Raw genomic sequence first — 13,314 nt, forward strand, 5'->3', positions numbered from 1 at the left:
CTTGGATTAAATCCCCTGTCCCTTGCTCGCTCCCCCACCCAGGAAGGTTCAAGCCTTGCCCAGCTCCTCTCGGCGAGTAGCAGGGAGTCTTTAAAGAGGAGCCTGTTTGAAGTGGCCCTGATGGAAATGGGGTTATTTCAGAGGTATAGTAATGGCTGTCTGGTTATCTGCAGCCCGGGCTCTGTGGCGGGGAGATAAGATATTTATTAAGACACCCGTTTTAATGCTTGGGGATCAGTTTCTGAGGGCCCAAGAAAAATGGACTTTATCTAGTCCATGATTATGTACAGTCCCTCTGTTGATGTCTTACTTTAGTTTAGACACCATGATACAAGGTAATAACTTTCCCTTCAGCTCGTTTATCGGCAAGACACCTGAGAGCAGTGGGGTAGGGAGATATTTGCTTTAATTGGGTGACTGAAGAGAGACTCTACAGGATTAGTGGTGAGGTTGGGGTTGCACAGGGACCTTTTGCTCTGTGCCTGACATTCAGGGATATTTTAGACCCAGACCTTCCCAAGGTCTTTGCGAAGAGCCAGGGAAGGGGCAAACTGTGGTGGGGAAGGGAGATGTGGTAGCCTAGAGGTGGCCTGGGGGGCTGGGATGAGCCAGGCTCTTCTTGGGGCCAGACCAGCATGGTGTGAGTGCTTAAACGTGGGTTGGGCTGAAGATACGGGAGATGGGGCAGAGTCCTCAGGCCTCCTCCAAACTGGGAAACAAGCTTCCCTGGCCTGTCCATGTTTGTCTCTGCCCTTGGATGTTTCCAAGCCTCTTTGCCCAGTGCATGGGAAATGACATTTCATGCTTTGAGTTCTGGTGACGGGCACTGTTCTACCTCATGCTAAGCATGTGGGCTGAGAGCCTGTGTGGGACACTTTACCTGGACAGCTGAAGTCCACACCACCATTTTGCTTGAATTGCTTTTCCTTCTGCCCTCCTCTTCACCCTCTCCTTCCCACTCTCTTAGTAAAGTGGCACCTTCCAAGCACAGGGATCTTCTGGTGAAGGGCAATGTCCTACTTGTGCAGGGGAGGGTGCTGGAAGACTTTGCATGCATAATGGTGCACAGCGAGACAGGATGCTGGGATGGGCCTTGGATGAGTGACAGGATAAGTCTGTGACAGGATGAGTCTGTGCAAGGTGGCACAGGGGCCGGGTCCTTGCATCCTCCACTCCCAGGTAGGTTCAGGAACCAGCTCACATATTGGTACATCTCTGGACTGAGATGCCTACATCAGTAAGGGATGCAGTAAGGAGTCAAAAAAATCCTTACACCTTTGATGTATCTCACCATTCCCATCCTTCTTTCCTCCCTCCAGCAACCCTCCTGTGCCCTGCCTGTGACACCTGTATTCCACCACCATCATACAGAGCCACTTCTTAATGCACCTCTGTCCTCTAACACATAGGCTCATCATTAGCTGGAAGCCCAGGTGACCTGGTAAATTCAGAATAAAGATAAGCTATGGTGGCCTTTTGTGGGCACAGAGACTTAAGACCTCCCCTTCCTCTTCCTTTTCCCCTTCCCCCTTCTCTTCCCTTTTCTATTCCTCTTCCCCTACCCCTTCCCCCTCACTCCCTCCCTCCCCCGCCCCTCAGTTCCACCCGACGTGCCGGTCGCGGCCGGCCAGCGGGGCAGGACCTCGGCCCAGCCCGGGGCGCGGTTGCAGAGGGGAGAGCGGGACCGGCGGCGGCGTCGCTCCCCGTGTCCACCCCGCCACAGCAGCTCCCGGTGCTGGCCGGGGCGACGGGTGCGGAGCCCGCGGGCGGTCGCTCTGCCCCGTGGAGCCCAGCTAAACCTATTGTTCAACTCCCTTCCACGGCGGGCGTTGCCAAGCGAGACAACGCTTTTGTCCGGGGGTGCGAAGTGTTTGTTCAGTGGGAAAGTGCCCGGGAGGGGGTTAGCTCTCTGCCCAGAGTCCCCGGGGAGCCCGATTCATGCCGCCCGCCCCGACGGGACGGGCCGCGCCTCGGCGGACGGCCCAGAGCCGAGGCTGGGACACGCGTGAGGATACGCAGCGCGGGGGGGGGGGGGGGGCTGCCTCTCCCTGAGGCCCTCCTCGGAGAGGAAGAACTCGCTCCTTCCCCGCAGCCCTCACCCACCGCAAATAAAATTAAGCAGGGGGGAAAAAGAGGGGGAAGATTTTCAGTGGAGTGAAAGGCCGGATCCCTTCCGGAAAGTGCTTCACTTCTGCTCCGTCAAGCTTTGTGGTTTTTGTTTTTTTCCTTTTTTTCTTGTTTCTTTCCTATTCTTTTTGTTTCCTTCCCCCTCCACCCTTATTCTCCTTGTGCGTGTCTTTTTACCCCCTTAAACTGACTTCACTGGCAGCTTTTCCCTCCTTGTGCTCACCCCGGAGGAGGAGGAGGAGGAGAAGGAGGAGGGAAAAAAAAAACCCACCAACCCAGCCACTAAACCCACCCAGCAGTGGATGAGGGGAGGCAGGAGGCTCGCAGGGCGGGCTCCTGGCCAGCGGGCGGTGGGAGCCCCCTCGCTTGGCGAGCTGATGGCCGGCGGCGGGGGAGTAGGGCGCTGCCGGCCCCGCTCACTCAGAGCACCGGCGGCCCCGGCCTCGGCGCCGGGTGGGCGCTGAGCGGGGCCCGCACCGCGCCCGCTCGTCAGGCAAGGTGCGCTAGAGGGGGGGTAAAACGGGAGGGATAGCAGCGGGGAGAGGCGGAGAAAGGCGGGAGGCTGGTGGGTCTGCCCGGCTGCTGGCTACCTCACCCCGGCAGCGCGCATCCCGGCGGGTGACAGAGTAAGTCACCCGCGTCTGGCTTCTTTTCTTGTTTTTCCTTCTTTTTTTTAAGAGGTGGGAGGTGTTTGCTATTTTATTATTTTTTTTCTTTTCTTTTTTTTTTTTTCCTTTTTTCTTCTCCCCCCTCCCCCCCGCTTGTTTATACAAATACATCGCCTCCGCTCAGGGAGCCGGATATTTCCAACCCCAAACTATGGCTTTTCAAAAATCGCCCGATGCCTCCAACGCCACGAGGAAAAACCCCAGCCTCCTGGAGATAGGAGCCTTGTGCTTGGACTCGGAGATCATCTTCGGCTTCACCAGCCACCTCCTGCGGCGGAAAGCCAAGGTAACGGGACCTTGCCCAGCCCCGGGGGACTGGGAATCAGGAGGGGGCTGGGGATCGGGAGGGCGCCGGGGGGCCCCGCTGCCTGCCCTGCCCCGAGCCGGCTCACGGGAAGGGGGTGGCCAACTTGGCGGTGCGAAGTTGGCGGCAGTGCCGGGGCGGGTTTCAGCACCACGAACAGTCCTGGCGGCTCCACCGAGAGGGCGGCGCGGGGGGACCGCGCTGCAGGCCCGCTCCTGGGGCTCCTCCGCGCGCGGCGGCGCCCTGCGTGTCTCTGGCCTCGAGCGGGGCGTGGGAGCACCGTGTCTCGCTGTTTCCAAGAGGGAAAACGAGGAGGTTCAGGCGAGCAGCGCTGCTTAGCCCCAGTGCTGGCTGAAGAGCACAGCCCCTCGGCCCCCGCCCCATCCAGCCTGACCAGGGGACGCTGGAGCGTTGTGCTGCTGTTATTCGGACACATGAAGAGTCCCAAGCGGGAGGGAGAAGGGAGCCGTCCGCGACGTCCGGTGCCGGTGTCTGTGCCAGTCCCAGTCCCTGCTGGTCCCGGAGAGGGGCACGGGGCAGCCTCCGGGTGACAGCCTGCTCTCCCCCGTCCGTCCTCTTCACCTCCCAACCAAAACTTTTGTCGGTCTCTATGCGGGCAGCCCGGACGGGCGGGGCAGCTGCCACAGCGTCTGGGGTTCTGCCGTCGGTGCGGGCCCCCTCAGGGCAGTGCCGGGGAGCGCATGGCTCCGGCTCTCCTTGGGGCATCCACCCATTCTGGGGTAAGGGGGCGCCTTGGACACGTTCTCGGGAGAGCCAGGGTAGCTGGAGCTGCTGGGGAAGGTGCCTCTTGGAGGAGGGGTAATTTATTCCCCTCCACATATGTTTTCCCCACTCTTTGTGCTCGGCGCTTCTCACATCCTCGCAGACCCCACCCCGTGTTCGAGAGCCACCAGCACCTACCCTCGCGGTGGCGGGCAAGGAGACCAGGAGCCGTGACTGGCATCGCTGGGGGAAGCCCCCGCCGCCGCCATCTCCCGCCGCGGCTCCCACGCGAGGTGCCGGGTCCGGCTCCGGGTCCGTCCTGGGTGGGACTGGGAGCTCCCGTGTGCAGCCGCACGGCGGCGCCGGCAGGTGGTGCTCTGGTCACAGGCACGGGGCGGTGGTACCGGGCTGCGGTGCCCGGGCAAGTCTCGGCTCGGCCCCTGCCCACAGCCACCAGGCCGAGGCAACGGGACAGGGCAGTGAGGGGGCACTGGGACACAGTGGCTCACGTTCCTCTCTCTGGTGACACAACCAGGAAAAAGAAGTGCTAAATGTAGGAGCCGCAGCGGCAGCCAAGTAGACAATTAGCTGCGAGCGTTAATTTTCATCTGTCAAGTCAATTTTCGCATGTAGGAACATCCCATCACGCCCACCGAGCGGCTGGGGAGTCGGCCGACCCCCGGGGTGGCTGAGCCCCGAGGCACCGCGCATCTGCCCGCGAAGGGGCGTACGGTGCCTCCAGCTCTACGCCGGAGAGCGTCGGCCGCGGGAGCGGACCCCGCCCGTCCCCTGGACCCCATTTGCAACTGCTCTACACCCACCGGGCCCGCGCGAAGGGCCGATGCTTGCGCGGCTTTCCGACCCGCAACGCTCCGCAGTGGGACCGGTACCCGCAGCTCGGCCCTTTTATTCCTCACTCTCCGGGAACTTGGGTGCTGGAGCTTGAAGGAGAAACTGCAGGAGTGTCCGCGCTTTAGTCACACCGGCTTGGGACTGTCAGGGTCACTATGAAATGGCACTTCCCCGCCCCGCAACCCCAAACCTAAGCCCCAGCCTGTCTTTGCCGAGCCCCCCCACCCCCGCTCACCCCACCCCACCCCGCCGCCCCCGCCCAGCCCCTCCTCCCTGCCCTACACTTTTCCAGCTTTTTTTGCCGACGTGCTCCGCGTCCTTCCCCGTGCCGCCGTGTGGAGCTCACTCCGCCTCCCTCTGCCAACCCAAACTTCTCTCCCTCCTCAACATGGGAGGCAACATCACCTAGAGCCGCAGTCTGGACTGCGGGGAACCAGCGAACTCACTGTTGGCACCTCCGCCCGCCGTCCGACCATGGGTGCTGCGGGCCGCTCGCTCCTCTGGGCACTTCACCGCCCGCTCTAGCGGAGCGGGGCAGGGGCGCATCCCCCGCTACCATGATCACGGCTGCTGGCAGGAAGGGTCTGGGCCCTGAGCCCCGGGCGCCGGGGGTAAGTTGTTACAGCACTCCCCTTCCCTACTTTAGGCCTCCTTTTTTTTTCCTTTACTTTCCTTTTTCATCCCCCCCCCCCCCTTTCTTTTCCCCCGCGAGGAGATTGGGAGCCGCGTTGCCTCCGCGATCCGCGGTGCTGAGCTCTGTTCTCTCCGCAGGTAGCGGAGGGGAGCACAGTCCGAGAGCTTTCCCCGCGGAAGAGGCCGCCGGCCGCCGCCGAGGAGGAGCGCTGCGCCAGCCGCCCCGCGCCCGAGGGAGCTGGGGCCGCCGCGGGGGTAGAGCCGCGGCCGCTGGAGCGAGCGGCGGCCGGGGTCTGGTGCCGGAGCTGCCAGGCCCAGCTAGCCGAGCTGAGGAGGCAGGCGGCGCGGTTGGCCGCCGGCGGCTGCCCGCCCAACGCCCCACCGGTAAGTGCGCCTGGGCCGTCCGAGCACCGCTGAACGCTCGCGGGAGGTGGTGATGGGGGACACGGGGGCCTGGTCCCCAGCCCCGGTGGGATCAGGTGTGTACCCCCGCGGGTCTGGGAGGACAGCGTGATGGCAAAGACGGTGATTTCCAACCCATGAGGGCTCTTCAAAAGTTCAAAGATTTCTGGTAAAGGGAACCCGTGCGGCTGAGCACTCGCTCTCTGCTACAGCCAGAAACAGTTAAAAGCCCAAGAATAGTAGCGACTTGGGCGAAGGGAGCGGGGAGCAGGCGAGTGCCGTGAGGGTGCCCAGGGCCGCCCCGGGGGAACCGCCTCTGCCTCCCAGCCGTGGTAACACGCTTTCGGGGATGCCGGCTCGGTGTTGCGGCTGGGCTTTGGTTTCATCCTTCCTAAGAGAAGCTGCTCCTCCTTCTGAGGAGCTCACAAAATGAAGCTGAAAGTTTCCCACTGGTCTTTGTGGCACTGGAGGAAACTTTGAGTGGTATGGTTTTGCTGCTCTTACGCAGCCTGGGTGTTTGAATGTACCTCTCTGGCTGGTGGGCTCGTTCTTGCCTTTAGTGTTACTCGCGCAAGCCGGAGCTGTGTCATTTTCTTCCAGGTTGTGCTTCACGATGGCCGTTCATGTCTGGTGATGAATGGAGAAAGTGCATGGGGATGCCAGAGGTTTCCTTTAACATGTGTGCAGCTTTATTTGTGTGTGTTCTAGTCTGCTCAGTTCTTCCTTTCCTTGTTTGTTTTCTGTGTATCAGAGGACTCTGTTATTCTTGCCCCTTTTCCTTTAGCACATGAAACAAAACTTCAAAGCTGGTACAAGTGAAAAAAGTCTTGATACGGAGTCATGCCTAGACACCTGAGGAGACAAGATTAGCTGACAGGGCAAAATGCAGCGAGGACTCAGATTCTGTTTCAGGGCACACAAAACGTGTGTTAGGGTTTTGATAACACTTGGAAGTAAGGTATTGTTTTCTAAACAATGCTTATCTGGATGTTTGCAACAATGGGGGGGGGGGGGGGGGGGGGGGGTTAGGGTCTGTAGAGGAAGCCAAACCCTACTGACCTTCATTTTCATTCAAAGAGTTCCTGTATGATCTACAGAATTCCCATTGAATCTAAATATAGTTTTGTTTGGAAGTGCATTGTGGAGCAGTGTCTGAATGCACAGTGAGGTTTGCATTTTCAGGCTGGATCCAAAGCCCTTTGAAATCAACAGGAGTCTCCGTTGACTTGCTGGTTTTGGAGTAGGTTCTTACTTATTTCTGTGGTGCAGAAGGTCCCATATCTTATTTTATTGAATTCAGGACTGTTGGACCTTTTGTTTTCTGGATTGCTGTTGAGTGTTGAGAAGTTTAATTTCCTCTTGTAAAGTGCTTGTGATAGGCTGTTTCAGTGAGGAGCACAAGAATCCCTGTTGCTGATATTGGGGTGGACCTCTGCTGTAAAGAATAGTGTCCTATTTGGGAGTGAATCTCTGTCATGGGAAAAAAAAAAGCTGCCAGGGCAGGAGAGTCAGGGGGCCTTGGCCAGGTGTTCAGGTAAGGAGACCTGTGAGCAAAGGCCTGTTTGTGTGGTCTCCTTCCTGCAAATCTCGAGGGACTTCCTTGATAAATACTTGATGATGGGTAAATTAATCCCCTTTTCTTCGGGGTTTCAAAGTATGACTAGGAACGTAATAGAATATTAGTCATCACAGTGCTAGAACCTCGACAGACCTGATTGCAGAGTAACAGATACCTGGAGCTTACTTGCTGAGTAGCATACAGTAGTGTTAGATGTTTCAAATTTGTTAAAAAATACTTTTTCTAAAGCTTGTAAGACCTCAAGCCTAATTGCAAGCTCAAACCCCCACTAATCCTGGTGTAGTGAGCAGCTCCTCAGGAAGGAAGATGCAATAAACAGTTCTACTTACTGCCTTCTGAGTGTGAAGTAGGTTAGCTGGAGATAACAGTCAGGGTTCGGCTACTCAGCTGCTGTGAATTGGCCTTGCAGTGGGAATCTGATGCAATATGCTGGCAGGTTGAGTGCTGTGTAAGGTTTGTGCCAGAAAGGCAGCTTGCTGCTGCTGCTTTTTATCACCCCCCCTTGTTTAATTATATAACAAGACATCTGAAAAAGCAGCTCCTCTCGTAAGAGTTTCATGCCCATACAATAGATTCTAAAGGATTTCTTCCAAGCTCTTCTAACTCACTGTCAAACTAAGCAACTACTGGATGAGTAAACACCAGAAGGCTGCTGCTTGGAGCATGCTGCTCTCAAAGGATTTACCTCCTTTGCCATAATAATTAAAGGATCTTTCAGCACAGATTCAGAAAGATTTCCACACCTGGTTGAAAACCCTTTGGAAAGGTGGGTGGGTGCCTCAGAGATGAAAGAAGGGCTAGTTTCCTGCTGTTGATATCTTTCCTGATGAAAGAGAGGAGGTGTATTCTCATGCGTGGGGCAGCTGACAAGGGATTGAATTCGCATTAGAATAAAAAGCCAATGTACTGTTTGCAGTCTGAAGGGATAACAAATCTAATTGCTTGAGAGAGCTATGATTCATACAGTTTATGTGGTGATGTCCTTTCAATTAGATGTATTAAAAATATATAAATAATTGAAAGTTTCGGTGCTAAGATGATGTGCATTGATTACAGAATACTGTTAGTTGTTTACGTCTCTTTAAAGTCCTCCAAATCTCTGTGGGCAAATGATAACGAGATGCACCTCTGTGCTTATATTAAAACTCTTTTAACAGTTCTCCCTAGTACAAGATTTACTGCACCCTATTCTGTCAGTTCCCTTAGTTTTAGTGCTGCTGCCTTTACAGTTTGCCACCACAGTGAGGCCTGTGTGTGAATCAGAATGTGATTTCCATCAAGCATGGATGGAAACGAGTAAAGTTTAAACTGAAATTATGACAGATTAGCATTTTGGCATTGCAGTATCGGCATCGGTTGTTGGGTCATGTACTGAACTAATGTAGGAGGAAAAAAACAAAACCAAACCTAAACCGAAAAGGTGCCTTGGTTTATCCCTAATTAAAAGCTCTGTATGTGCTTTTCAGGCTGTGTCCCTAGGGAGCTGTAATGGGACAGCTGTGATGGGATACAAGATCTGCTGCTGCCAGGGTTCTGCCTGGATTGGTGAGCAGGTTGTTGTGCCTGGAAGTCTTTGCTGTTGGTACCTGTGGGACAGTCTACGGGAAATGAGTTGGTGGTCTGTGTCTCACTCCCCGTTGGCAAATAGCCTTGTCAGGAAACCACCACCACAATTACTGCTAATTGGCATCACTGCTGGCAGTTTCACAGGAGAGGCTGAGGACTGAATGGGGATGTAGATTGAATTAGTAATAATAATACTTAGCACCTAAAATCTTCACAGTGCTGCACAAATGCTCATTAATTAATTTGTGTGATGCCCCTATTTGATGAACCCGAATGTGCTGTAATTTCTAAAGAGGTGTATGTCAGAGTGAGTTTTGTGTCTCTGAAAGGAACGGGACAGGCAGGGACTTCCAACATGAGACATGTGCTCCTGCAGCTGGAAGTAAACTGTGCTCCCTTCTACTGCAGGCAATAGTCTTAAGGATATACAGCCACTGTAAGATGGTTTTAGGTAATCCATTATAAGCAGAGGAAGAAAGCTGTCTTGCTATGAGGAATGCACACGCTGATACAGCTACATCCACAGAAGTGTTTTATACCAGTATAAATATTTTAGTTATAGAAGAGTAATAACTGTACCCAGTTATACTGGAATAAAGTATTTTTTTGTAACCTTGTACTGAAAGGAGGTCAAGTCCAGAGGAAATTCACTTTGGAAGTGATTAGCTTTGAGGACTATGTTTCTCCCAGCCCAGGGATTCAGATACCCCATTTCACCTGTCCCCTGATCCTCCCAGTCTGAGCAGTTTATATTTTTCCTACTGCCAGCACAGGTGGATGTCAGAAGCAGCATTAAGGGGGGCAGAAATGTGCATGTTGTAGCTTGAGTTCAGCCAAGTTCTTTCTGTCCTAGTTTTTAAGAGCTTCTTTTCTTCCCTGTTGTTCCCTCTTCCCACCCTTGCATTATCTGCACTGCATGTCACAAGAGGCACACCACTGAACAGCATCCAGGGATTCTGAAGGACAAAGGAGTGACTGTGGGCTCTTCATTGCTGGTAGGGTGGACAATGTTTTTTCTCTGATGCCTTCAAGAACTTTATTCCTAGTTGATTGGGGAAGCTGTGGCTGGGTGCAAAGAGGCATATTGCCAGCCTCGGTCTGCAGAGAGCCTTGGTGACCAGGACAGGTCATGCCTTTGCCTTTGGTTGCTAATGAACCATGAGTCACTGGAGGGAGCTACGTAAATCCTAACCTGCCATGTCCATGGCTGGGCTCTTGAGTTATACCAGCTAGAGCTAGAGAAAGCCTGGCTTCTCTGGAAAAAAGTGGAAGACAGCAGTGGCTTTAGACTGCACTGAGGAGTCTCAGCTGTGCAGATGCTGAGAGGTGCTGCTGGATTGCACTCCCATCACACCAGCTTCTGATCAAAGCAGTGGTCTCTTGCTACACCTGTGTGTGTTCCTGATTTCATCATCTGAAGGTGAGATGAAGAACAAAGCTCTGGGAAGGGTATGCTCTTTCCTGTGGGTTTCTCCTGTATGCTAAATAACCCCCACGTGTTTTCACGAGCAGAACAACTAAGGAAGGGTGGTTTGGTAGGATGGATGCTTTGCTCACCTCCTTTGCTTGCTTCATCTCTGTGTGTTAATCCCAGCTGTTCCCTTCTTGTCTGTGATGACTCAATAAGAAGCAGCACAGTCTCTTTGCATCTGCAGCTGCACACGTACTGTTTGGTTGACAGCACGCTAATATTTGGGCATCTGGCTTCTGCCAGACAATTAATAACAGGTGGGTCCTGCACAGCTTCCCTTGTGGACAGTTTGTGGAAGCTGTAGGAGCTTGCAGTGGGCCTTCTACCTTGATTTCAGGTGATCTGACAGGTTCAAATGCTATTAAGGAGGGCTGGCAGTGAGGAGGATGGAAAGAAGGGCACTGCAGCAGTTTTCATTGCTTTGGAAAACCAGGCCAAGAGGACAGGCATGGAATGGAGGATTGTGGTCTTGATGTGTGAGTCTGGTACACTTTGTTATTCCCACCTTGGCCACTCTGATGGCATGGTATCAGCAGGACTAGTAGCAAGGAGAGCTTGTGTGATCTCTGGCTTCCAGCACCTGTCTCCTCACTGCGTGTGCACTGTTGGGTGCTTCAGGAGCCTGTGCTGCACAGGGAGGAGCCGGGGAGAAAGTATTAGCATTTGTCTGCAGTCTCATGCTTCCTTGACAGAGCAGGGGTTCAAAGCACCAAGAGACTTCTCACAACATTTGAGGTGGATGTGGAATAGATCTAAGCTTTTAGAAGCAACCCCTCGCTTTTTGTGGAGTTTTTCTTCTTATGCCTATTTTTTTTTTTCCATTAATGCATCAGCTTTCTACTAAGTGGCATGGTTACCTGGAATTTGAGAGTCCTGGTAATGAGGCTGCTGAGTTTTGGATAAGTTTGGGGTCCTCTGTTACTGAGTGCTGTATTTCTTTTCATAGAAGGCCTTTCTGCAGCTGTGTTGACATGGTTAAGAGGAATGGAATGAGAGAACTTTGTCTTTTACAGATTGCTCTCTAGAGGAATACAGTTTTCAGGGCTCTTTGCAAGCACTAAATGCACCTTAAAATGTTCTATATTTAACATTTCAAAAATGCATAAGTGGCAAAGTAATATCTTCATAAATATGAAACTGGGCCATTTTTTGAGGTGCACATGTAACATTTAACTTTGTGAGAGAGACTCTTGCAGAGACTTGGCTGTGGAGTGCTTCAGGCTATGAGCTCAGGTGCGGATTTCAGGTATGTGCGCAGTCTAATAACAGGGTTAGTGACAACACCATGTCAAACTTGTTGACATGAGCAGTTCCCTTGTTTCAGTCAGTGCAGTAGTCCCCATGCTATATGATAGGCCACAGAAACAAATTGTAATGAGTTTGCTTTAAACATTTAGGATTTTCAAGGGTGCCCTTTTAAAATACAGGTGAGTGGGATTATCTTGCAGTTCAGATGCTGGGGGCAAGAGGCCTTCTCACTGGGGGATCTGAAGTGGGGGTGAAGTGATTGTGCAATTAGCTGAAGGTACTGTGGTCTCCTGGGTAGCTGAGGGTAATTAGTATGTGTTGGCTCTTTCTCTAGCTAATTCCTTTAGCACCCTGCCCTCTTAGGGAAAAGGGAAGAAACACATAAACCGTTTCAAAATCCCAGGGGGTGGAAAAGAGCATCTGCTCCTAACATCTGAGGTTACTTTGAACCTGTTGAAATATGTAGTAGCTGCTTTATTGTTTTTGCCAAGAGTTTCCACCTACAGTGATCCCACTCTGACTTGTTAATAGTGAGGTTATAGGAGGCAGTAGTCATCTTCCTCTTCCCTGGCCCACAGCAGCTGATAGTGGCTGCAGCTCTGGACCTGGCACTGCAGTGTACTGGAGTGGGGATGGCTGAAACCACCAAGAGCTTTTCCTTTCCCAGGACTGGGATTACACACCATGTACACACTTGCTGCATGGGTTTCCTGCTGCTTGGTTGCCCAACCATAACTGCACTCTGTGGGTCTGAGTCTGTTCCCACAGTGAAGCTTCACCACGGCGCTAGGTGAATCTAGCTGGAAATGTGTGTGTGTCTTCTAGAAGATTTTTCCATGATGACGCTCTTGCCTTTTTCAAAATTGGATTACCTTCAGGAACTAGATCTATTTGGATATTGCTCACACTGAGTATGGCAGACAGCCATTATGTCCTTTGGGAGTATTGCATCCTCTTTCTCTTTTTTTCTTTTTAAATTTACTGGACATCAACAGAATTTAATTTGTTTGGATTTATCTCCCTGTCCTCTGACTTCAGACCTGAAGTACTGGAATAACCATGTTATACTTACATGTCCAGCATACCCCCAAATGGAAGGCTTCTTTAGGAAGGTGGAAGTTTTGTCTGTTGCTGGGGGTTCTCATGATTGGTAGCAGGCTGACTTCTTTTGCAAGTGTCTACTAACTTTGTGTAGTCTTTCAGATGAGTGGCTTATGGGAGAAAACTTGGGCCTTACTTTCAGGAGAATCAAGCCTCCTCCTGGTTTTGTTAACAGGAAGAATTGTGTCCTCCTGGAGGGATGCAAGACTGGAATTGAATCCCTAGATTTGCCACTGACTTTGTGGATGTGGCAGGCTGCTTGGTATCCATGTGCTTAATTTCTCCTTTGCCCAGCAGAGAGAAAATGCTTCCATCCTTTGTCCATTTTGAGTAAGACCTTTTTTTTCTCTGGTAGGGACTCTCTTGCTTGTGTGGCATTAAGTATCATTGATTGCTGTTCCCAGTAGAGCTGACCGCTCCTGTAGTATGTGTAATAAGGAAGAACATATAATAATAGGGACACAGAAAAAACAGCGGACTCTATGAGTTGAAACTGAGCTTTCAGGTCAGGTATTGGAGAGGAGGTTCTGGAGCTGGGGTTTCTGCAACAGCAGAAACAGCAAACAAAGCCAGGGACTTAGATAAACTGTGAAGATAGCAACCGGTAGTCCTGAAAATCTGCCAGTTCACCAGGAGGGGA

General features: G+C 52.7%; 2 protein-coding genes across 3 annotated transcripts in view; both read left to right on the forward strand.

Annotated features, from left to right (window-relative positions):
• The first annotated feature begins 2,426 nt into the window (after positions 1–2,426).
• On the forward strand, positions 2,427–4,768 carry LOC133274695 (uncharacterized). Its single transcript, XM_061464232.1, has 4 exons — positions 2,427–2,753; positions 2,920–3,081; positions 3,986–4,344; positions 4,456–4,768. The coding sequence occupies exons 2-4, from the start codon at positions 2,947–2,949 to the stop codon at positions 4,766–4,768; spliced, it is 807 nt and encodes a 268-aa protein (XP_061320216.1). The 5' UTR covers positions 2,427–2,753; positions 2,920–2,946.
• Positions 4,769–5,180: 412 nt separating this feature from the next.
• The window catches only part of KIF26A (kinesin family member 26A), a 109,743-nt gene continuing 101,609 nt past the window's right edge, over positions 5,181–13,314 (forward strand). The window contains exons 1-2 of one of the 2 annotated variants that reach the window (XM_061464082.1): positions 5,181–5,285; positions 5,446–5,691. In XM_061464082.1, coding sequence (XP_061320066.1) covers positions 5,232–5,285; positions 5,446–5,691 — 300 coding nt within the window. In that variant the 5' untranslated portion in view covers positions 5,181–5,231. The remainder of the gene's footprint in view (positions 5,286–5,445; positions 5,692–13,314) is intronic. The other variant, XM_061464083.1, reaches the window with a different exon arrangement.

The sequence above is a fragment of the Pezoporus flaviventris genome, unplaced genomic scaffold, assembly GCF_033815535.1.
Source record: "Pezoporus flaviventris isolate CSIRO_AGI_PZ_B2104156 unplaced genomic scaffold, CSIRO_AGI_Pfla_v1 ptg000036l, whole genome shotgun sequence".
Taxonomy (NCBI): Eukaryota; Metazoa; Chordata; class Aves; order Psittaciformes; family Psittacidae; genus Pezoporus; species Pezoporus flaviventris.

Coding starts and splice junctions, on each gene's coding strand:
- LOC133274695 (XM_061464232.1), top strand. CDS start 2,947: ATGGCTTTTCAAAAATCGCCCGATGCCTCCAACGCCACGAGGAAAAAC. Junction 3,082..3,985: donor TCCTGCGGCGGAAAGCCAAG/GTAACGGGACCT, acceptor ACATCCTCGCAG/ACCCCACCCCGTGTTCGAGA. Junction 4,345..4,455: donor GGCTCACGTTCCTCTCTCTG/GTGACACAACCA, acceptor TTTCGCATGTAG/GAACATCCCATCACGCCCAC.